This window comes from Eleutherodactylus coqui, chromosome 2 (assembly GCF_035609145.1).
Source record: "Eleutherodactylus coqui strain aEleCoq1 chromosome 2, aEleCoq1.hap1, whole genome shotgun sequence".
In the NCBI taxonomy this organism is placed as follows: domain Eukaryota; kingdom Metazoa; phylum Chordata; class Amphibia; order Anura; family Eleutherodactylidae; genus Eleutherodactylus; species Eleutherodactylus coqui.
Genome location: NC_089838.1, coordinates 212,907,182 through 212,932,854, shown reverse-complemented (window position 1 = coordinate 212,932,854; position 25,673 = coordinate 212,907,182). Strand labels below are relative to the sequence as shown.

General features: G+C 41.5%; 1 protein-coding gene across 2 annotated transcripts in view; it reads right to left on the bottom strand.

The window, feature by feature from the left end:
- The window catches only part of C2H15orf39 (chromosome 2 C15orf39 homolog), a 71,779-nt gene that overhangs the window by 10,897 nt on the left and 35,209 nt on the right, over positions 1-25,673 (bottom strand). Inside the window, exons 2-3 of one of the 2 annotated variants that reach the window (XM_066592452.1) lie at positions 20,748-24,621; positions 12,417-12,450 (exon numbers count right to left, since the gene is read on the bottom strand). In XM_066592452.1, the coding sequence (XP_066448549.1) occupies positions 12,417-12,450; positions 20,748-24,564 (3,851 nt within the window). In that variant the 5' untranslated portion in view covers positions 24,565-24,621. The remainder of the gene's footprint in view (positions 1-12,416; positions 12,451-20,747; positions 24,622-25,673) is intronic. The other variant, XM_066592451.1, reaches the window with a different exon arrangement.

Genomic DNA, 25,673 nt, shown 5'->3' with positions numbered 1-25,673 from the left:
CAATCACATTACAAGGATAGCTGGAAAAGCTCTACAGGTATCCCTATGCCTCATATCCGCTCATATGTATACACAGCATCCATATGATATGGACAAGTGAATATTGGGATGAGCTGAAGTCAAGCCTGAAAGGTTTAGGCTTTAATGCTAAGTGACGTACAGTTACGTCATGAAGGTTCAGACTTTGTATGGAGGGAGATTGGCAGCCAATCCCGCTCCATACAAAACGGGTCTTGGCTGTTTCTCATAGCTGACACCCGCTGGCAATAGCTGTGATCCGTGGTGGTGCTGATGGCAACTTAACCGTTTAGATGCTACCAATTTTGACATTTAAATGCCCTGATCGGAGTTTGGTTGCCATGGCAGCTTGGGGCCTTCTGAAAGCCCCCAGAGCTGCCATTGCAGATGGCTTATCATAGACCTCTTGTTAGATCGCAGTATAATATAATACCATATTATTACATCATACTACAGGAGCAATCAAACCATCACAAGCTCATGCCGCTTATGGGAATAAAATACAATATTTTTTTATTGCTAACGTGACACCATTATTCCATTCCTATATCTTACCTATTGGATCAGACTTGTCCCAACAGATTTCTAATCTTTCTAGGCAAAAAGGATTTCATTAACAACCCTTTTGGGACCCACAATTTGTTAAGTCCATTATATTTCACTTTTACACCATACAATATTCCTCACCTCTGTTTCCTTCCTGTTGTGTGCACTTCTTACAGCTTTATCATACATGTCATATTTATTTTGTGGCATCTTTATTGTGAAAACCAATATTTGAAGCAGATTTTTTGTCTTTTTTGCTGAAATATTAAAACTTCCAATTGAGGTATATTATGATTTTATAATATATATCCATATTTTCTATTTACTCCTACTTTTATCATATGTTTTTGTCATTTTGCTGCATAGTCTTACTATACCTATGGTAATTTTTTTAAAGATTGAAATGTAATGCTTTTATGCATATTTTTTTTCTAATATAACGGCCAATCAGGAGGCTGGAATCGGCACACGTGACGGGGCGGAGCTACGCGATGATGCTTAGAAGGGGGCGGAGCCAGAACGCCGCTGCTGCCGGACCGAGCCGAAGGGAAAAGACCCTTCTGCGCAAGCGCGTCTAATCGGGAGATTAGACGCTGGAATTAGACAGATCCATGGAGACGGGGACGCCAGCGCAGGGAAGGTAAGTGAATAACTTCTGTATGGCTCATATTTAATGCACGATGTATATTACAAAGTGCATTAATATGGCCATACAGAAGTGCATAACCCCACTTGCTTTCGCGAGACAACCCCTTTAAATAAAAGACCTCACCCATCATTAATTTAAAGAAATATGTAGTCTAGAGAAGATCTGTCTGATCAATTTATCCTCCCTATCCAGGGATGCAGTAGAGAGAAAAGTCAGCAGACATCAGTAATTCTATACTAAAACAATTCTTAGCTCAGTAAGATTATATATTTCAGCAAAGCAATGAACCTCAAAATTCATGATCTATACCTGATAGATATATTATTATCATCTGACAGCAAAGGTCTATCATTTTTCATTTCACTTTTTCTCATGTGTGTGTTATGTGTGTGTAGGAGGTCTAATATTTTTTTTATATAAAATGTAATTATTGTAGGGTTGCTTGTTTAAGGAGTATTGTAGGATTTAGTATGTTTGTTTTTGACTTTGCTTCATACACCTCTTCCAATATTATAAAATGTGAACATTACTTGTCAGGAAGGAGTGAATAAATGTTAAAGATAACACTGCAGAGCTTTATCTAAAGGCAGTGGGGCAGATTTATTAAGCATGATGAACCAGTTTATTATGCATTTTAGACACTTTCTGCCTCACTAGAGCGCCCTGTCTTACTGTAGGTCAGCTGCTACTGCAGTGCTGGATTCTGGGGTCATATGAAGTTTTATGAACATAAAATTTGCTGACCCCAGTTGAAAATCTCCATTGGTTGAAATAGTGCCCGTTGCTGGACCACCATTAAATTGCGGTCCTATTACTCGTGAAACTATTGAACTGGAATTAATAAGATTAATCCTAATCATGAGAGGTGTTTTTATTTAATTTTTACCCACACTTTCCATTAAACTTTGGACACTCTATGGCTTAGTATTCATAATTAGAGATGAGCGAGCACCAAACAAAATTTTTTGTACTGCTCGAGAGTTCGTTTGGGAGCTCAATGGGAGACTCGAGCATTTTTCAATGCTCCATGGCTGCTTCCGGCACCTCCATTGAAAACAATGGTCTGCCGGTACCCCTGAATTGTTTGTCATGGAAGGAATACATATAAGCCAATAAAAAAACCCAAAAAAAACAATTTTTTATGTAAAAAAAATAAGTAAAAAAAAAAATTACCTCTCCGCCGCTGCAGTGTCCCCCGCAGGGATGCAGAACACATCTGCCATATGCAGCAGATGTGTCCTTCATCCCCGCTAGTAAAATGAATTCCCTGCTGCTGCACCTGCACATCTGTGACAGATGCAGCAAAGGAATTCTTCAATTCCTGCTGCCAGCTCCCTGCTATTGGATTTCAGGGAAGGGCTTTAAATATAAGCCCTTCCCTAAAAAAACAGTAAAAGTAGTGTAAAAACCCCAAAAAATACATACTCTCCTCCCTTCAGCTGCCGGGGCTCAGCCGCATCTTCTCTGCGCTATCCCCGACTCTGTAGTGCCGAATGAACGACAGGTGAGAGCTGCCTGTGATTGGCTGAGGCACTCAGCCAATCACAACCCGCTCTTTCAGCAGGCGGGGCTTAAAAAAAAAATTACATACTTGCCTCTCTTTTTAAATCCCCACCTGCTGATAGATCAGCACTACAGAGACGGGGATAGCGCAGAGAAGATGCGGCTGAACCCCGGCAGCTGAAGGGAAGAGAGTATGTATTATTTCTGTTTTTTACACTACTTTTACAATTTTTCTGGGAAGGGCTTATATTTAAACACTTTGTGGGGGGGGGGGTCAGTGATGTATTACACGGCATCAAAAAGGCATTCATAATGAAGATAAATTTCTTAGATAATCGTTCCAAAGACATACATTTAACTTTCAAAAATGGAGTCTGGACTTTTGGACATTCATCTCTATTCTCCTAAGACTGCTCAACTGGAGCTTTTACATTTATCTCAAGTCTACTGAGCAGCAGTTCACATAGGAATGACTAAACCTAAGGAATTTTTATCTCATTTTTCGTGGCCAAGATATGAAATTGATGTCCACGGATGGGTTCCTTTCTGGTCAAATGTGTATTAGAAACAAGACACCTCTTACTTCACCCTCTTCCTATTCCTTCTTGTCCTTGGAGCTCTGTTTCTATAGACTTATGAACATAAACACTATCTTAGTAATAGTTGATAGTCTTACTACAATATCTCACGTTATACCTGCAGAAGTACTGCCTTCCGCTAAAAGAGACTGCAAAAGATTTTCTCTTACATAACTGGCAAGGTGCTTTCTGACCATAGTGTCCCATTTATTTCTAAGTTTTTTAAGAATTTTTGTGCCTCCTTGGGGATTGACCGTGAACTTATAGTCTACCTTCTATTCCACATTCCAACAGCCAGAAGAAGCATACTAACCAAACTTTGGATGAGTATTTACAGTGTTACATAAGCTGTACCCAGGACAATTGGATTGGACTTCCTGCATACAGCAAAATTTGCTTATAACAACTCAACACTGCTGTACTTTGCAGAGTCCTTTTTTGCCAATCTCAGTTGTTGCACCAATTTCATTCCTAATTTTCCGTATCTTCATTGATTATGAACTTGTTGCAGGGTAATCAGTCTGAGCAAAAGTTAACCAAAACTCTGTGTGAAGCCTAAGATCGTTACAAGAGAGCCGCAAATAAACAGAATAAATCTTTTTCTTACAAGGGCGAATGCACACGGGTAGATTTAAATTGCGGAATCCGGAGCGAGCCATGCGGAACATCCGCAGTACAGGAAGAAGAAAACAGGTACACGTGGACGCTACTGCTGCCAGGGCCGGATTCTGCATGCGGAATCTGACCAGCCCATGTGCATACGGCCTAATTTGGACATAAAATAAGGCTCTGCACAAGGATTTTAAGCTCAGAATATCTTCGCCCAAATATGGTCAGAAATTAATTGGATCATTAAAGACCCAAATTAATCCTGTAGCCTTTCATTCAAAGCTTCCAGACTGAGTATTCACTCTGTTTCACTCCTCTTTTCTTAAGCCTTTTGCGGAAAATTCATTACCTGAACAGAGCTCATCCCACCAGATCCGCCTAGAGCTCATGAATATATTTCATTAAAAAATTGTGAATTTTTTGCAATCAAATTCAGTAACCTGATTCAGTGGCAAGGCTATAGCCCTGAAGACAACTCGTGGAAGCAGTCATTCACTTTCCACTGCTTATAGAAGAATTTTATATCTACCCAGACAAGCCTAGTCCAATACCATTTAGTAGGACGCTTCGAGAGGGGAGTAGTGTCTCAAACTGTACTCTTCTCCATTTTAACTTGCAGCTTTGTTTAGCCATGTGCCTTGTGTGTGTGTCCTGGAATTACTGACTCCACCTGCTCTGTAGCCAATCACAGTTCTGTTTTAAAACTCTCATCCTTGGAATTCCTGTACGTGAGTATTCTGGCTTGTTCAGTTCATTGAGCTCACCATTATTCTAATCTCCAATCACTGTGTAATAAACTGTGTTCTGGAATCTAATTGGAGAGGCAACTGAAGTTCAAGATGAGCAGAGAACCAAAAAGTTTACATGTTTTTACCACACTGTGAATGCCGTAAAAACAGAACTCCAAAAACAGTAGTGCAATTGGGGGTTTTCTTTGTTTCATTTCATATTACTTTAGTCCCATTTACATACAATGATTATCACTCAAAATTCATTCAGACGATGGGTTTTAAGTGATAATCTTTGCGTGTAAATGCTTCCATCTTTCACTCTTCGGCTAATGACGATTTTTAGGTGAGCTTAACATTCATTGTTTAGTCAGAGAGCGATAGCAGGCACCACACACTGTCTTCTCCATAGAAGCAGCTAATTACATCATATTTAGCTGACAGCACATGCGAAGACAATGCAGCTGAGTGCAAAGTCCAGACCACATGCTGTGATTTGCAAACAGCTGCTGTAGGATCAATTGCATGCAAATGAAGGTAATAAACTGCTAATAACATTTGTGTCCATTAGTAATTCATGCAAAATGATCACTAAAGGCCCATTTACACCAGCCGATGATCACTTAAAAAAAAATAAAAAAATTAGCTAATCGGCGATTGTTTTAGCGATAATAGGAGCATCTAAAGGTGTGCCCATCGTGCGCTTTTCGGGCAATGCTAGCTGATCGTTAAATTCGGTCCAACCTAAAAATCGGGGGGGGGGGGGGGGGGGGAGAGCTGATAGCAAAGGATCTGAGCGCAGATAATAGCCTCAAGCTATTAGCTGAGTTCAGGGAAGGCTTAATTTGCATACCTAATTGGTATTTAAGTAGCTACATAAATACCAATTAATTTTAATGCAAAATCATCTATCAAAGCTGTCACTCAAACTGTCCTTTGAGCGATCTTTGAGCGATCATCTGCCCCTGTAAACCAGCCCTAAACTGTCAATCATGAAAGATTGTCTTTGAGTGTAAATTAGATTTTTAATACATTTTATTATACATTAAACCAATGGTACCAATAAAAAGTACACCTCTTCCTGCAAAGAACTTTACATTTGGCTAGGTCAATGAGGAAGAAGAAAAGAAGAAAAACAATCTTTATTTGTATAGTGCCAACTTATTCTGCAGCACTTTCAGACACAGAGGTACAACAGTTACATGGGCTAATCAAATCATAAGAGACAATAGGGGTGGGGGTCTGCACTAGGGTGATGTACGAGGTACAGCGGAATAGGATGTACAAGGTCGTCAGAATCAGAAATTGGGTGCCGTGGGTAAGTGATAGTTCAGACATGTATTAGGAGAGGTGAGGACGTGTTCAGGAGATTTGGTATGCTTCTCTGAACAGGTGTTTTTTAAAGGAGTGTCTGAAATTCTGTGCATCGGTGATAGTCCAGATATTTTGGGGTAGTGCATTGCAGAGGACTGGTGCTGCTCTGGAGAGGTCTTGGAGGCGGGAATGAGAGGTTTGAATTAGAGGGTTACTAAGTCTGAATGTATTAGATCGAAGTGCGTGGGATGGGCGATATATATATATAGAAGTGATGTATGGTGGGGCGGTGCCATGGAGAGCTTTATGGATGAGGAATTTGAGTTGAGTTCTGTAGTGGATGGGCAGCCAGTGCAGAGGCATACGAGAAGTGCCTGGATAGGAAGAGGAGTCTAGCTGCGAGACTCTCCCCTCTCTAATCCATATTAAATGTAATAGCAGTAGTCGAGCACAGAATGGACGAGGGCGACAATGAGTGTCTTTAGCGTGTCTATGGTTATAAACAGATATTTGCAATGTTCTTGAGGTGCAGGTGGCATGTTCAGGCCAGAGATTGGATGTAGGGAGTAATGGAGAGGTCAGAGTCCAGTGTGACCCCCAATACAGCAGGCGTGCTGTCTAGGGGTTATGATGGTGTTAGATACTTAGAGGACGATATTGGGGGGAGGTCAGCTGGTGGAGGGTGGAAACATGAGGTGGTCCTTTTTTCTGATAGGTTAAGTCTGAGAAAGAATGAGAACATGGTGTTAGAGACAACGGACAGGCAGTCAGTGACGTTTGAGGAATGATGCTGAGATATCACGGGAAGAGGTGTATAGCTGGGCGTCAGCAGTGTAGAGGTGGTATTTGAGGCCAAAACTGTGGATAGTTCGTCTGAGCGGGACTGTGTAGATAGAGAAGAGAAGGGGGCCGAGGACTGGGCCCTGGGGGACTCCGAAGGCGAGGGGAAGCTAAGAGGAGGTAGAGCCAGTGAAAGAAACGCTGAATAAGCATTCAGAGAGGAAGGAGGAGAATTAGGAAAGATCAGTGCCCTTTAGGCCGACGGAGTGAAGCATGGCGAGAGGTAAAAATCATGGTGAACAGTGTTAAATGCAGTGGAGACATCGAGGTGGATTAGTAGGGAGTAGTCACCCCTCAACTTAGCCCATCATGAGATCGTTAAATACTTTTGTAAGGGCAGTTTGGGTGGAGTGAAAACAACAAAAAAAAAGTTATGGATCTTAAAATAGAAAAACGACAGGTCCTCAAGTATGGTTTGGATCTTTTTATTGTTGCCATACCAAAACACCTTTCAGATTCTTCCTTGACCAGGACAATGTCTTGTTACTGACATTTAGTAGAACCCATTCTTCCCTACATGACAATATTTACACTAGATAAGCTAACACAAAGCACAAGCAGAGCCACCTCGAAGTTGTTGGTTTCCTGAAATTTATCAATTTTTTATTCTATGAACATAAGAGAACTATGACAACAGCAGCCAATGAGTTCCATCATTGAACAAGCCACTGCACGTGGTCCCAAAATGCTTATGGCTTATCAAAGCACTATGGCACATTTTAAATGTCTGTCTTTTGTTACTTTGGATTACTCTTGAATGCAGTTCATGAACCGAAGCACCACTACTCAAATGGTAACCCAACATTCTTGCACGTCCCTGGTGGTTTTACTTTGAATATCAGATGAGGAAAGTTTTACCAAAGATTTTTCTTGACTTCAACAGTTACCCTTAATCTGCACTTTTTCTATTTTGTTTTTTTTTCTGTAAAAATGCTTAAACTGTATAGTCTACTTTTTTGTAGGATCTGCAGCACGGAAGAGAGTAGTTGGCTTTTCAATAAAATAATAATAATTTTAAAAAAAAAGATATGCTAACGCATAGTGGCCAGTGGCATACATTATAGTGGAAATCATATAGGTTTTGGATCTGTTAGTAGGTGGTCTAAGATGGCGTTCAAAAGGGATGGTTTGCATCCTTCAAACAAAAAGCTAGAGAAGTACTTGGTGAGGAATTCAGAACATTTTTGACAGGTATTAAAAACGAGATGAGGGGGGACAGAAATTTAATTTAGGAGGACGATCTCTGTTACCAGCTAGTTAGGTTGAGATGGTGCTTTTGGAACTTGAAGAACGTGGTGGTGAATTTTGACGATGGAATTAATGTAGTTGCCAAGAATAAAACAAAAAGTAATGTTCTCCACACCATTAGTATGAATGCCCATAGGTTAGAAAACAAGCTCTCTAAACTAATAGCCATTACATCCAGGAATAATTTAGACCTGGTCACACACAGTGATTAAGCACGGACCTCTGAGATTGCAGGCTGATACAGCCAATAAACAGTACGTTACAAAGGAGACCAGGAGTGGGAGTTGCGGGGGGATGTCGGGAGAGATGTAATTTTTATACAAAGCGAGCATACTTACACAAAAATTAAATAACTTGGACAATCCCTTTAATAACCCCCTCCCCCCCACGCACACTGTTTTACTTTTTCTCCATTTTCAAGATATTTGATTGCCGCCATTGAATGAGAACACAGCTTACATACAGTAGCTGCAAACTCCATTATACCTGGTCTCAGCTGAGGAATGGATACAACTGCATCCTGTCTATTCAATATTTTGTGATGAACATACATAAACTGCAGATAGTTTGCTACAATGAGTTGTAGGCTGTTTAGCTCAGAGAACCACTGTCTGGGTTGGATACAATTGTATCGCCTCCTCAGCGGTGATCCCCGCTAGGTAGGTTTGTTGCTTCCTACTGCAATCAAGAATGTTCTCATTCATTGTATCTACAAAAAATGGTAAGAAACCGAAAAGTATAAAAAAAAGTGGAACTTTTTCTTCCTTAAGGCCCAATGTCCACAGGCAAAATAGAATTAGTAAATCCGCGCAGATCTCCCACATGCGTGATCCATGCCCATAGGGAATTCTTGGATACCCGCAGGTAATTAAATACCTGTGGACGTCTTTTTTCCCTGGTGCGCAGATTGCACGCGCCGAAAACCTCCCGCAGCATGTTCCATTTTGTGCGGTTTTCTCGCACTGGCGGCTCCCGCGGCTTTCATTGAAGCCAATGGAAGCCGTCCGGTCCCGCGGCACACCCGCAGCTGTTATTGTGCTGTGCTCCGTGGACATGAGGACTTTGTTTCAGACGTTTTGATATATAAATTTGTATAGTCTCAAATTACTGGGCGCATATGACAATAGTTCAGGTTGGCATCGGCAACAGGTAGTTTTCTTATTTAAATATTCTATTTTGTAATTTTTTTTAAATTTAATTTTCGTGCCTATTTTTTTATTATTTTTTTTTAAACATCTATCTCCTTTACAATTTCATTACACCACCTAGGGGGTTATTCACAGTTTTTTTTTTATTGCTCACTTTTCCGATATAGTTGGGGCATCTATAGTTACAGGGGAAAACATCCTCCAGTAGTGACAATAGTCACTAACAGAGCTGATCTGGGGCTGCTAGGACCCTACAGCTCTGCTTTGGCAGAGGGCACCTGGCGGTCACGTGATCGCCAGGTCAAATAGTGGAAGTGACAATAATACAGTGCTATGTATCCTGCAAGAAACTTTTATTCTGTTGTCTATAGTAGACTATGGGGACTGCCATCTTGCCTAAGCTACATTTGACAGCATTTAGAGATATGCTTTACAGCAGCCTCATGGACCATTCACACAATGGACAGGAGCTGATCTATTGTCTTGTTTGGAAGACTATTCTAGGCATGTTCTGTGACCTTATTTTAACATTGTTTTTTTTAATTAGTATATTTACGCCAAAATAAAGTATGGGAATAGGTTCCTCATTTTGTTGCGGATGTTTTGATATATAATATGTATGGTTTTGGATTACAGGGCACATACGGCGACAATTTGGTTATTTTCCTTTCTTATGTATATTACATTATTCTGAAATTTTGTTTTACATATTTATGTAATTATTATTATTATTTTTTTTACTATCTATGTCCCCCATGCCGTCATTTTTTTATTTAACGTTTTTTCACTGTAGCTGGGGCATAGGAGCTCCACTTACAGGGAAAACATCCCCCTGTAGTGACAATAGTCACTGGCAAAGCTGATGAGGGTCTGCAAAGACCCTGCAGCACTGCTGTGCCAGGGGATCCCAGCAGTCACGTAACCGCCAGCTCATATAGTAGAAGAAACATTTCCACTTTCACTCTTTAGTAGATAGCACTCATTGAGTGCTAAATACTAAAGAAAGGAGGAGGCAGAAGGGATTTAAAACCACTTCTCCTTCCTCCTCCAAGTTATCAGCTGTAACTAACAGCTGACAACCTGACCTTCTTCTGATTGATTGCAGAAGCAGAGGCTTTAATCCTGTGCCGTATTTTTACTATCGGCTGGGATTAAAGCAATGGACCAAGCACTGTAAATTTACTTAATGGGGTAATTTCAGATTGTGCCCCCTTTTTCTTGTGCTTAAACATTTCTGAACATTTCTATTTCTTCAGGCTATGCAAATTAAATTATTTTAGTCTTTCCTGTTCAATTTTGTTCTTGAAACTTTCCACTATGTTTAAATCTAGTGTTTAAACAATGTCTTTTTGTAGAAGAGGTCTCCAGATGTGTTCTCGCTAGAACTCTGCACTGCAGAATCACTACCTCCCTCTTTCTACTGTTAGGGCTAATGCCCACAGTCGTCATGGACTCCGCCAGCGGAATATCGCAGAGGCGTCCATCACCCCCCCCCCCCCCCAAACACACACAAACTAACCTCCCGGATATGCTGTGCACGTCTCGCCAACGCACATTTGCAGTACAGCGCATGACGCAGCTGGTGGTAGGCAGGGACGCATATTCACACGATACTTCCGCTGACAGCAGAAGTATAGCGTGATGGCTGGCTTCCGTTGACTACAATGGAAGCCAGCTGCGCGTATTCCCGCGGCAAATAGAACGTGCCACGGTTTATTTAACGCTGTGGAATTCTGCAGCGTGAGCAGAATAGAGCCTAATAGCTGAGGCCGTGGGCATTAGCCCTTATACCTCTAGCATTGTGTTTTTAAATACAGACTGTTTAGCACATGAAAACTTTTTCATTAAAAACAGGTTGCCTGAGATTAGGCAGTTAAGTAAAAAAATATATATATTTTCCCTTGAAACATTCCCACACTAGCTCATAGGCTGCATTTGGTATTTACATTGGGCAGCAATCCCAGACATAACCTATGGACAAGAGTTGTACTGTTTCAGTGGGACACTTTGGGACCCATTTACTAAAAAGCAGACATTTTGGGGCCTATTTACTAATACTGTAAAAGTTGGACAGCACAAGCTTAAAGAGAGTACCTACACTTTTAATTCTGCTAAACACCAAGCAACTCTAACAAGTGAGCAATTCCTCCCTCAGTGTCCTGTTAGTGGCTGCTTCCAGCGATTATTCAAACAATCATCTCATGTACTTTGACTAGACAGTCTTAGGGTTTATTCACACAGGCGTATGCGTTTTTACGTTTGCCGCAACGTAAAAACGGTGAACGGGCACACAAATCTAACGTTTGTGCGCCGTTCAGATGGCACGGGCCCGGCACATATACGCCAAGGCCGCAATGCCGTTGGGCGTGGGGAGACAGTTTAGCTCTGCTAAGCTGTCTTCGCCTGGCCTGCTCACCTCTTCTCTCCTCCCCTTCGAATTTTTGCAAACTGCCGAAAGGTAGGAGAGAAGGGAAATTAAGTTTCGCAGTCGCGCTGCTAAACTCCCTCCCACCTCCCTTCTCCAGCCGCATTCAATGGCTCCCATAGGAGTCTATGCAGCGGCTACGTATTCCGGGCAGGAAGATAGTTCAAGGACTACCTTTCCTGACCGGCGTAAAAGCGACCGGCGCTATAATGGTCAGCTGGGCGGTTTTGCACTGCGTGAATATGCCTGTGGGATCTGATGCATTGGAATCCAATGCATCAGATCGTAGCGTTTATCAGCCGGCCATGAAAATGACGGCCGATTTACGCTTGTGTGAATAATCCCATAAAATGTGCCAGATTTCCCAGTAGCTCATTTGAATGCTAAATCTGCTGAATTATAAGACTATTACTTGGCATAGGTTTATTGTTTGAAAATGTCTAAAAACACAGTAAATATGGCGCAAAGGACGTATGAAAGTTTTCTGGCACAATTTGTGCTAGAAAACTGTTGCATTTTGCATTGTAAATCTGCCCAATAATTTTTTTTTTAATTTCAAACAACCTCTTTAAAAAAAAAAAGAAAGAAACTTTATAAAATGGAATGAGCCTTCCAGTCTAGTACTTGGACAGACTGACATTCGCCTTTGTATTAAGTAGACAACTGATTTTGTAAGACATTAGTGTGCCACACAAGAGAAACATGCAAATCTACACAAAGATGTGTGCGCATAGGTACACGAAACAATTGTTATAAACACACACTTCTATAACCCCCAAGTAGTGTGATTTGCAAAAATCGCATACGTACTTGAGTGTATGCAGCCCAGACTGTGTGCGGGAACCTGGAAGATATAAAGTTTAGGGACATGAGCCCAATGGGAATAGGAAAGACAGGAAAATCCCTGCAGTCAGTCACAGGGCACACAACTCCAGGCATTAGAGGTCTGTTAAATTACTTTTTTTTGTTAAATATTCCCGTTTAGTCCAAGGTGTTATGCCAAAAATGAGCGACAGCTCTGTTAGTAATTACAGATGGTGGAAAAGATTTCCTGTTCAATAGGTAAAGGCTGGAGTTGTACACCCAGATCCACTATTACTAAGCCTAGCAAAAGGTATAGCAGCGTCATGCAATGACAATCTACTTGGGAACAGCAGCAAATCTAGGAACAATATAAAGAAAGAACTTTACCTATAGATGTTGATGGTAGCAAGAGTGACAAGAAAATGAGTTCTAATGAATGAAAGTCACATAACAAATGTAATCGAGTGGCATCACTAAAGCTAAATTAAATTTAGTTTACATGCTACAATACAGTAGTGCAAACAAACGTATATGACCAAGGTTCCAATTTTTCAACAAACATCTTAAAAAGAAAATTGGTTACATTTCTAATTGCATTGAAGTAAAACAAAAACACAACACAAACAAAATACAATGTAACAACCAAGAGGCCATTACATATAGTATCAGTTAATAAAATGCAAGTCCTTAAAAGGGGTTTTCCAGCTCTGAAAGTCTGATGACTTAGGGCCCTTTTACATGGGGTGAGAATCTCACAATTCTCGTTTGCATGAGCTGGTGATTCTCACTGAGAATTGTGCCGTTCTTGCTCACTAGTTGTTTAATATTTCAATTCCCAGTCATTGTTAGAAGGCTTGTATAAAGAGTCTAACATTGACTTGCAGGAATGTTGCCTTCCAAAAGGTGGCGATGCAGACGTATTGCTTCATCTCCCTTATTTGCAGATTCCTATGTGAAACACTAAACGATCGGTGTCTAAACTGAACATAAGGTGCACGAGTCGGTGCAGTTTCTGATGCCGGCTGAAACTGCAGAACGAGCAAGAACCTCACGATTCGCGTTCGGCATTCAGTCTTTGCCCACATTTATATCATTCATTTTTGCTCATTTCAACGATTTTCTGAGTGATAATCGTTCCTTCTAAAGAGGGCTTAGGCCTCATGTCCACGGGGAAAATCAGGCCCGCCACGGATTCTTCATGCAGAATCCCGCAGTGGGTCCCTCCTTTCCCAGGGACATGAGGCTAAAAATAAGATTAAACTCACCTGTCCGGTCGCTGCGGATCTTCCCTCTTCGGCCCGGCGGATGTGCTCGGCCCGGCACATCCGCCGGGCCAAAGAAAGAAGATGATCTGGCTGCGACGGAGGGAAGATGCGCAGTGTCCGGACAAGTTAGTTTAATTCAGGTACGGGTGTTCCGTGGATCTGGACGGCTTCCATAGGCTTCAATAGAAGCCTGCGGGAACCGTCCCCGCGGGAGACCTGCACGAAAATGGAGCATGTCGCGCTTTTTTTTCCCCGCACACGCAATCTGCGCCTGAAGGGAAAATGACATCCGCAGGTATTTAACTACCTGCGGGTGTCCAATGCATCCCTATGGGGCGCGGATCCGCGTGCAGGAAAAACGCTGCGGATTTTAAATAACAATTATCCCGTGGACATGAGGCCTTAAGGACAGCTAATCAATCTTCCAGAGCTGGACAGCCCCTTTAAGTTCATTCCAGTTCTGAGAGGTTACAGACACCAAATACACGGTTTATGTGGAGTTTTATACTGTACTTTTGCAGCATTAACACTTGCAATACAAATCATCTTTCATTTACAAAGAGTAAAGGTAATTTAGTGGATCCTTACAGTAGTCTAATCGATTTAATCTTAAAATGGAACGTATTACATTGTACTCGTTGTTGCACCTAAGGGTCCTCTTAAATGAGCAGATTCTGGTTTGAACAAACGACTGACGTCACTGCTAACTCGTGTGGTCTGTTTAGACATCTAGACACATCTTTGGCTCATTCAGTCTCTTTCATTCGCTTATACAAGGAATGGGGAGGACTGATGTTTAAACCGAACGATAAGTGAACGAGGCAATGATGGTTTTTATGCCTGCAGAAAATGAACGAGAACACTATACAATTATCGTTCTTCAGTCATTGGCTTGTGAAATGATAATCATTCAGTCTAAAGACACCATGTAATGGAGCAGGAGGAGCTGAGCAGATTAAAGAGACTCTCTAGGCCTGGACAAACATAGAAAGTGACACCAGCTTCTGACTACCTGATTGACTAACGATGCGTACTAATGCACAGTGCGTAAAGGTGCTTTTACATAGAACGATCATCATTTAAAAAAAAAAAAAAAGAACAACTGTGTTTAAACTGATCGCACAAGCAAACGGACATCGTTTACTGCTACTCTGAGACACTACACCTGCTTTGATTAACCAATGCTGCCAACATGAGCAATTCAGGCAGTTAGAGCAGCATGCAGTTGCTTAGACTAGCAATACATACAATTCACAGTGTACATCATGTGGTCAGAAAAGCAGTGCAGTCATTGCTGTCTAGGACTGGAGGGTAACTTTAAATAGGGGAGATTTATGGAAAAGTTTTAAAAGAAAAAAAAAATAAAAACAAACCTGTTGGCTTTAGTAACCAATGACAGTGCAGCTTTAAAGGGGTTGTCCCGCAGCAGCAAATGGGTCTATACACTTCTGTATGGCCATATTAATGCACTTTGTAATGTACATTGTGCATTAATTATGAGCCATACAGAAGTTATAAGAAGTTTTTCACTTACCTGCTCTGTTGCTGGCGTCCTCGTTCTCATGGAGCCGACTACTTTTCGGCGTCTAATGGCCAAATTAGCCGCGCTTGCGCAGTCCGGGTCTTCTTCTTTTATCAATGGAGCCTCTCGTGCAGGATGCCGGCTTCGTGTAGCTCCGCCCCGTCAAGTGCCGATTCCAGCCAATCAGGAGGCTGGAATCGGCAATGGACCGCACAGAAGCCCTGCGGTCCACCGAGTGAGAAGATCCCCGCGGCCATCTTCATCAGGTAAGTAAGAAGTCACCGGAGCGCGGGGATTCAGGTAAGCGCTCTCCGGTGTTCTTTTTTAACCCCTGCATCGGGGTTGTCTCGCGCCGAACGGGGGGGGGGGGGGTGTTTAAAAAAAAAAACCCGTTTCGGCGTGGGACAACCCCTTTAATTTTTCAAGAGCATGATGAGAAATGAAAGCTGCGCTGTGATTGGTTGCTAGGAGCAACAATACATTTTTCTTTTTTGGCTATTTTCATAAACCTGCCATAGACCGTTATCTATGTATACGCACGTGTGAATAAAGCTATAGAAACCAAAAAGGGATTAATTTAGCTTTTGCGTATTACTGTCATTTTGAGTTTTTTATTATTGCAACCACGGTTGGATCTTGTCCTATGTATTACAAGCTAAACCTCATCTCCTTGCACTGCCTCTATATAAAAAAAAGAATGCATTCTTGTGAATAGAGGTGAACTGTTTGATCACCTCATTCTTATACATCCTCTAATAAGATTCCTTCTTTACCCAAGATGGCGCTGTGGGACTGATTGTATTGTGAAGCATGATCCATCTAATGTTCTAACCTGGAGTTTGCCTCTACCAAGATGGCGCTGGGATACCTCAACCCAAGTGAGCATCATTAAAGTTTTACCTCCCTAGCAGATGTGGACAATTCACTTTTCACTATATAGACATTAGATAGCACTGGCTGGATACGTTTGTCCTGAGGAAGCTGGGTTTGATTAAATGGGGTACTCCGATCTATTTTATAGGCCCTCATCAGGGGCACGCAGCAACATCTTTTATTTGATGATTAAGGATGGATACAGCATTGTTAAGTAGATTCCTTTATATTATCTTGTGCATTATGCCAGCAGCTACTTTTTCTTGGCTGACACTTCATACCTGACTAATGTGTTTGGACCTAGCATTTTTATAGGTTTGTCCATACCCTCTCCACTAGGACTTAGTAATCATCACTTTTATATTTGTATCTCATTTGTGTCCCTGCTTCCTGTATTTATCCATATTTCTCCATGATCCATTGGCTATGATGATTTGAAATTCAATTAGTTTCTGACTATGTATCTTGATCAGACCTTTGTCATGGAGTAGAGGAATATCAGTCGATTTATGTGATGCACACTAGAGATGAGCGAGCATACTCATTAAGGCGATTTACTCAAGAGAGCATCGCCTTTTTCGATTACCTGCTGGCTCGTCCCTGAAGATTCGGGGGCCGCAGGGGTGAGCGGGGGGTTGCGGAGGGAATCGGGAGAGAGATCTCTCTCACTCTCCACCCCGCTCCCCTCCGCCGCCCCCCACAGCACCCCCGACTCTTCAGTGACGAGCCACCAGTTACTCGAAAAAGGCGATGCTCTCTTGAGTAAATCGCCTTAACGAGTATGCTCGCTCATCTCTACTGCACACCCATTAATGTCCTATTTTAGGTTGTACGCTTTACATACACTTTTTAAATGGTTTTAATGTGTTTCCTATATAGTGATCTGCCCTCTTTTGGATTAAAGAATAAAGGGAAGTCAAGACTAGTGTGCCAATCTGTTTATGCTTGCATCTTTCCTCTTTTTGTTACATTCTCTGTATATGCACACACAAAGAAGCTAGTTGATCACTGAATTAGATCCCCCTACCGGATTCATAAATCAGAAATTTAAATCAATTACAAGTTAGTACCGAATCGCTTTTCCCACAAAACTATATGTTGTGCTCAGCTCTTCCAGCTCTATAACAGGCTACTCACAAATTGGGCATTATGTGCAATACGATAGGTGCCCTATCCTTAGAGGACCACTAAATGTAACATACAGGTAGGACTTTACAACTGAGCAGGAAACTTTAAACATAAGGTGTATATCATTGCTGTATACACAGTAAGTCTTACCAGTCTTTCACAGTTATTATATGTGATATACATTGACATGCCAGAAGTCCTGGATTAGCAGTATGTAAATTGATGAAGTTATGTTCCCTCAGGTGATGCTTGGGAATGGCCACACCTGTATAAATTGTGAGGAATTATCTTATGGGTGAGGGTGTACACTGGCCAGCATGCTCATGGCAAGGGGGCATCAATTATCAAATAAGGCACGATAGTGGGAGTCAGAGGGAACATTCAATTTCCTAAGCTGTGCAGGCACTATACATTCCTCAACTCACAGTGTCATGCGTACAGGGAAAACATTGAAGGCATTACCACCCACAGTAGACAGAACAGCAGCTGCCCGCGGGTGCTTAATGCTCACAACTGGCACCTTCTGGCGAGAATTGTCATTGTGAACAAACAAATGGCTCTGGCAGAAATCACATCCCTATTCAATGCAAGAAGCCGCAACATTTTATAGCTTCACTGGGATATGGGAGTAGAAGACTCATCAGAACACCTCCGTTAACATGACACCGCTTCACTGGGCGCTAGAGAACTGGCAACATGTGGCATGGTCCAATAATGGCACCATTTGTTTTTGGCTGATGATAGGATTTGTGCGCAATGCAGACCTCATAAAGCCATGATCCCCAGCTGCTAACAAGGCACTGTACGGGCCGGTGGGAATTCCATACTGGTGTAGGGGGGGGGGGGGGGGGGGGGGGAGTTCTCATGGCAAGGGTTGTGTCCACTGGTCAGCCTAAATAAGTCATCGATCAGGGTTTGCAACATTTCACAGCTTGGTGACCATTTGTAGCCCTTCACTGACTTTATGTACCCTCACAATGATGGGATATTCTAGCAAACTAATCCACTGCGCCATCGGGCCAAGTTGTCCTTCCCTTGGTTTGTCGAGCATTCTGGAGAGTTCCTATGAATGGTGTGGCCTGCATGTTCACACAACATATGCCGAATGAAACATTCATAGGATGTGGTGGGGAGATCCATTCACAGAGAGCCACCATGCAGCTGTGGGTGGCCATCCAGATTAAACCACTTTCAGACATCTTCTGTCCACTTGTGAAACTCTGTCCACAGAGTTGATGCACTTCGCCAGTTTAGAGGGGGTCCTACACAATATTCTTTTTCTGTTCCATGACTTTTGGCATGTCAGTGTACTAGTGTGTTATTTTACTTTAAAGACTTATTCTGTGAAGTCAAAAAAAGTAGCAATTTGTACTCAAACTGTACTCCTCTTGGCAAATTGCCAAGTTCCTCTGTTCTTGCCATGAAGGTCATGTGGACAACACATTATATTGGCATATACATAGTAGTGGTAGACTTACAGTGCAGGAACATCCCAATAATAGGGGAGTAAATACAAGACTATTTTACTGGTTTTGATCCATGTATATTTTTTAAGGAACCACAAACCTAGCATATAACACCACCATTTGTTCAATGCCATCTATTGTTAATTTGACCAGCGACACTTACTCCTACGGTTACTTTCCTCATCCTTAGGAAATGATAACCCACAAATACAAATTCTTCATATTTCCTGGAATTTCCTAATTACAACCTCAAACCGCTTGACCACTCACTTAGAAGAAAGGTCAACCTGAGCTGAAGTCACAATGTCTTGAATACATTAATATTCTGAAAGGCCACCAAATTTCTCTATCATAACATTTTCATTCCACTATAAACCCCCTTAAATTTATTGCCGAGTGACTTTAAAATCTGTTCTCAGGCTAAAGTCTCACTACTCTCCAAAACACTAAACTACTAACAGCTTCAGTTTTTAACCAATAGTCTTCTATGCAAGTTAAGAGTATGTGGACTTTGCATCAGCTACAATGTAAAAAAAGAAAAAGGTAATTGCTCACCTAAACACAGGATAGTTATCAAGACAGGGCCGCCAGGAATATCTTCTGAATGCAGAGAGATACAAGTAGAAAACTTTGCAGAACACTAATACCAGATTAACAGAATCGTATGCGCATTTGCGCTGTGCTTTTGCGAAATAGGTGCTGCATATTTGTGCAAAAAAAAAAAAAAATACACACACACACACACAATGATGCTCCTGCCCAATTACTGTAATGAGGAGTTCAATATGGACCCTTTCCCTGTGCAGGAAAATAGAACACTGCATATTTTTGATCAAAATGCACATGCAAAAATACGTGCAAGTGAACGAACCCATTGAAATAAATGGGTTCTATTCCCTGCGTACTGTGTGCAAATATGCTTGCGTGAATCTGACCTTACATGGGTGGGGGACCCCCTTTGTCATTGAACTTTCTTGGACAGATTCAAAGATGGCTGCCACCGGGATGGCCAACAGGCACCATCATAGTGCAAAAAGTGTTCTACAAAGTTTCCTATTTGTATCTCATTTCATTTAGAAGATATTCTGGGTGGCCCTGACTTTTAAATCACTCTGTATGTTAAGATGTTAGAGCCCTTTTACAAGAAACTATCATTTACAAAAAAAACAAAAAAAAAACAGTGTGGGGTTTGTGCAAAATTGAACGCTGTGGTTCAATCGTTGGTAGTGTTTACACCGAACAATTAATTTGTTTGCTTCTCGTTCATTTTATGCAGGCAGAAAATTAATCGTTTGCGTGTCTTTGTGTATACAGTGATAGTTTAGAATCACAGTGAATGTGAAGGACTATTGTAGAATACTAGCTTCTCCTCAGCCTAAAATAACTGAACATAATAGATTCCCCAAATGTTTAACATTACTATATGAAATATTAAGTACTGTCTTCTATAGATGCTAATTTCATACCTTTACGGAAGACAAAATATATCATATTTGAGAATGCAGTGATGTCCTTTAAAGAACAAATTTACCGAAGTCCTATAAACTATAGCTGCTAAAAGCAAAATCTGTCATCAATCCACTATTTAGGAAGTCCACTGGCCTATACTTTTCAGAAGAATTTTTTCAGACTTTAGGTGTGCTGCTTGAAAGGATGATGATAGAATTAAGTAAAGTTATTTAAGAAACCCCATCCCTTAACTGTAATCACATTTTTAGCAGCTAGCCTGTTGTAACAAGCCACTTCTCTAACAAGACTCTAACGTTGTTGCATTCTTCATTACAAGGGCATTTACCACCCATGTAATAATTCTGAATGAAATGTTGGTAAGAAACTTGTTTTCCTATATAGGGCCAAGCATGTTACAAATCTTCAGTGGGAAACCTCATAAAACCAAACTTTAGTAAAAAATGATCACTGCTCCTTAAAAAAAAAATTTCTGTAAAATACTGTGAACTGATCCTTTGTTAAAAAAAACAAAAAGCTGCCTCTTAATAAAATCAAGTCAGCCGGTTTGACAGAAAGCAGTATCTTATCAGGTGCTACATGCAATTGTAGACAAAAGTAAAGCAAATGTACTCACCAAGCTCCTGCTGTATAGTGAGTCTGCAGAACAGACACAGCAAGTCTGGATAAACGTCTGGAAGCTGCTTAAGGGCCAGTAATTTTAACATGCGAGAAGGGCAGTCTTTCAGCTTGGTCTCTCGGAGGAGTTTTTCTTCAGACAAAGTAGTGGGACGCAGTTCTACTTTGTGCTTCTGTAAAACCCTGTCAATAGCAGGGCCCAACAACTCTGGAAACAAACCTTCCTTTACCAGATAGATAGGGATAAAAATTGCACCTGCTCGTATGACATGAGGAAAAGGGCAATGTCGGGTAAACATAAAAGTTTCCAATTGGGACAGCAGTTTATGAAGAAGTAAACGGACCTCATCAAAAGTAAGCCATATGTCATGGTCTGGCAAGTCTGAGGACGGCTCACTTATCCTTAAACTATTCTTAGTCTTCACAGGTATCTTGCTTTTCTCTTCTTCCTTTGTTTTTATTAGCCAGTCCTCAAGCATGTTGGAAGGAGATCTAGAAACAGCATTAGTGATAGCTCTGTGCAGCGAGCGGTGGAGTTCAGAGAACTTCTTACCAGAACTATTAAGAAGAGGTTCACCAACATTTGCCAAAGACACATTTGCTTCCCCTAGGGCAGGGGAGGATTCCGGAGCACTAGGAGGTAGAGACTGCACTGTATCAGATACAGGTGGATTAGACAGATTTTGGGAAGTAGAGTCTGTACTAACTCTTTGCGTCTCTTCTTCAGATGAAGAGTACTTCTTCATTTTGTACTTCCGAAACATGAATGATTTTGAACTGTGGAAGCCATTACTTTCATTTTCTGAACCCGAGGGTGAAGATAGTGAATGGCATGATTCAAGTGTTTTTTTTGCAGCTTGTCCTGGTCCCTCTATAGGTGGTCGTTGCGAGGTGTGTAATGCTATAGTATTCGTGACGTAAACAGTAGGAGGAGATGCAAGTAAAACAGGCACAAGAGAAGTTTGAGTTTGCACGGTATTCACATAGACTGAAAATTCTGAGCGAGTGGGACGTTGTACTTTAGTACGAACAGGTAAAGTCCTTAACGTCTGACTTGTGCTTTTGGAAAGGTCTGGTTGTGACACATTTTCAGGTACCTGAGAAAAAGAATTATCCTGAGGTTGGTGGGAAAGGCTTCTGTTGGAATGCAATTTGTAACTGTGCTGAAAGTTATGAGATTTGCTCTTATAGTGTTGAGATGAACAATTCTGAAGTAGTTGCGGTAAACATTCAGTCATCTCAGATGGGGAAAAATGTTGATGCTGGCTGGGTAACCGCTCAGTATTTTGAGAATGATCAACATCCTGTTGTCTGTTCGACAAGCTTTTGGCTGCCCAAGACACACGGCTTTCTTCTAAATTGTTCTTTTGTGTTTCTTTAGCTCGAGACTGGTATTTCTCCTGACGATGCCAGGGAAAGGCCTTGGGGGTGTGAGAGATGTTTTTCTGCCTCTGGCAAAGTAAGTTTTCCTTAGACAGTCTATTCTCTTTAGCGGGGGAAGTCAGTCTGTCAGTGGATAAAGGTGGACAGCTCTCTTGACTCGATTCAAAAATGACGCTAGAGGCTTGACCCGAGTGGAAAACTCTGTCAGTATCTGAAGATACGTAGCCCTCTTGACCTTTTATTTGATTTTTAGCTTTACCCAGGCAATTTTCTGCAGCAGTAGTAAGCAAAGTATCCCTCACATGGCAAGAAGAAGTCTGCTGGGCACAAGGAAAGGAACCAGTCTGATGTATCTTTTTCAAACTAAGATCTAGAACCACAGATTCTGCACTTGCATTTTGCATGGATGTTTCTTGTGCTCGATTTTGTACATCTTTTTCCTTCTGATTCTTTACAACATTCATATTACTTAAATTCACTACTTTATTGCTATTCGAAATTCCTTCAACGTTTTCTGTCCTGTCTTCTGGAAGTGGGTGCTCTAAGAAACCAGAGGTAGATGCAAGGTTTTCAACTTCAGCTTCTTGATGTGTAGGAAAAGGATGAGGAGCATTTCCTTCTAAATAAGCACGGTATGGGGCTAAGCTAAACACATCATTTATAACAGGCATTGGTGGGGATTTTGGATTATCAATACTCTCATTGTCCCTGACAGAAGTAGGGTCAGATTTTGAATCATAAACATCTACTGATTTACTACCTGGAAGTTCACTGCTTGGACACAATGCAGTTGCAACAAGTTTTGAGCCCTCATTTCTAGGATTCATTTGATACTGGCTGCCACGTTCAGAGACAGAGGAAGATCTAGGATCAGTTGATTGTGCATATTCTAGATTTGTATGTGTTCTACTGCTATGACGTTTGGTAGTGTTTTCTACAGGTTGAACACCTGTAACTCTAGGGTGTTCAAAAGAATGGATTGAATTATGCAATGAAGATTTATCTAACGTAACTGAATGACTACTGGCACGTTGACCAGAAAAAAGTTCATGGCTGGAGACAATTGGGGTCATAACAGAACTGCTACTTGGTTGAACAAAAGAAGAATGCGTACTCTGTCTTGCATAAGGTTCTTGATGGGGAGTCCTTTCTTGCAAACTCCTGTTTCCTGGGGTCAAGTTAAACAACATTTCATTGTCCGTTCTATTAGACATTCCCCATATATCTTTATTCATATGATAGGACTGCATTAGGAAATTCTTCTCTCTTTGGGGTGAACACATGGGAATCTCTGTAATGGTCTTGCGAGTATCTGGCTTTACTTTGAATGATCCTTCACTTGCTTGCAAAGTTCCATCAAGGTGAGATGTTTGCACTCTTGGTTTTTCACTGACATAGCCTGAATGCATATGCTGTGCTTGGTTTGGATAAACTGAGCCACCCCTTGCACTGTGGGGAGATCCTGTCAATTCGATACTGCTAGAAAATGGCGATGATCTTTGGTGGATACTGTTTGTTAAATTACCATAAATATTCTTTGAGTACAATTGCCCCATATGATGATCTAGGTTACCTTGATAGGCACTAGGTTTATTGTTATGCTGTGGAGAAGGAGTGGTAAAGGCTGAACTTCTCTGTCTTCCTAAAGGTACATTACCTTCAGTATAGAAAAGCTGGCCATTTTGTTGAGTGTGGAAGGCCTCTTTAAAAGTGTTTTTTTGTGAACATTTTGAAGAAACATCTACTGCAGGACTCATATCTGCTCTGTGTCTATAAAGAGGATTTTGCTCCTGTAAGCCAAGAGACAAAGAAGATTGACTTCCAGCTACTTCAGGGTAAGAGTTAGGGGTGGAAAGATGCTTCTTTGTTCCAGAGGCATATAATGGAGAAGATGAATGAGCAAATCTTGCAGAGGAATTCCATTCCATAGTAGGTGGACATGTAGGTTGAGATGCTACACAAACACCCAGAGACTGCAAACCTCTTAAATTATATGCTGGATCCATAAAATGGCTTGGACTCCTATAAACAGGGGTGGGCATTGCAATTGTAGGGCATGCTTGTGGGTGTGACATATGGTAGCTATGTACTGGGGGATTCTGGTGAATTGAAACCGGATTATTTGAACTATCTGTCAGTTGCAAAGGATTGTGCGGTCTTTGATACTTTACTGAAGATTCCCTACTCTGCATGTGCTCACTTAGGGCATTGCCTGCATACTGCAGATATGCTGCTGTAGCGCTCCAAGGACTGGAAGATCCAAGCCCCTCAGTATCAGATGTAGAATAAGTCATAAAGTTCTGATAGGTCTGCAAATCTTGTGATGGTGCAATCTTAAAACAAGATGTGGAACGCCGCGATGCCACCTCCAATCGGGATAACTTATTGTGCATGATATGATCCACAGTGCCATAGTGTCTTTTTCCAGCCATTACAAGTGCAAGTGGATTTTGCTCCGAAAGTCCTTCTTGTGGGTTAATTCCCTTTCCCTAAAAAAAAAAATAAAGTGAAAAATGAATACAGAGTTGTAAAAGACACTCTCGAAAGATTAACGGGACAAGTAATTTACCCAAACAGAAAATTGCATGCATTTTAAAAAAAGGAGCATATTACACAACATTCATGAATGACCCAATAGCCCAACACTCATAAAACAGACAACAAGCACATACAGTCGTGCCTTGGATTAAGAGTTTAATGTGTTCCGTGACGGAGCTCTTAACCAAAAACACTCGTAAGTTAAATCAATTTCCCTATTGAAATGAATAGAAAAGCCATTAATCCGTTCCGGGTCATGAAGCTCTCCCACTGATTTCAATGGGGATGGCTTTGCTCCATTGAAAGCAATAGGACACCACCTCCACGCAGTGATTTTCGGGGAAGGGCTTTGAATATAAGCCCTTCCCTGAAAATCATCCTTCGCTATAATAAAAAAAATTAAAAAATAACATACTCACCTGTCTCCCGAGGCTTAGACGCGTCTAGCCGCCACTTGTTCTCCCTGCACTGCTCTGAAGCTTTTTAGCAGGCAGGGATTAAAAATGCAGGAAGAACAAGCGGCGGCTAGACACGCCTGAGCACCAGCTGCAGCGGACAGGTGACTTTATTTTTTTACTACAGCTAGGGAAGATTTTTCAGGGAAGGGCTTATATTTAAAGCCCTTCCTCAAAAAATCACTGCAAGGGTTGCCGGCAGGCCATTTCTTTCAATTGGGCCACCGGCAGCAGCGGTAGCCCCATTGAAAGCAAGGCTCTTAACCCAAGTTTTTGCTGTTAAAGCAAAAAAAAAATTCAGGACAGAGCCTGCTCTCAAGTCAAAAAGCTTGTAAGTTGAGACACTCTTAACCCAATGTATCACTGTATAACGATATTTGTTAGACAGGACGACTGTCCGGTATACATGTACCCACCAGCTGTCCCACGGACTACTGCATGATTATCGTTACACAGCAGAAATAGTTGTCCAAGTGGATGGAGGCAGAGTGGACTAGTGATCGTCCAGGCTCACCCAGCTTCATTCACAGTAAAGAGGAGTCGCTCAA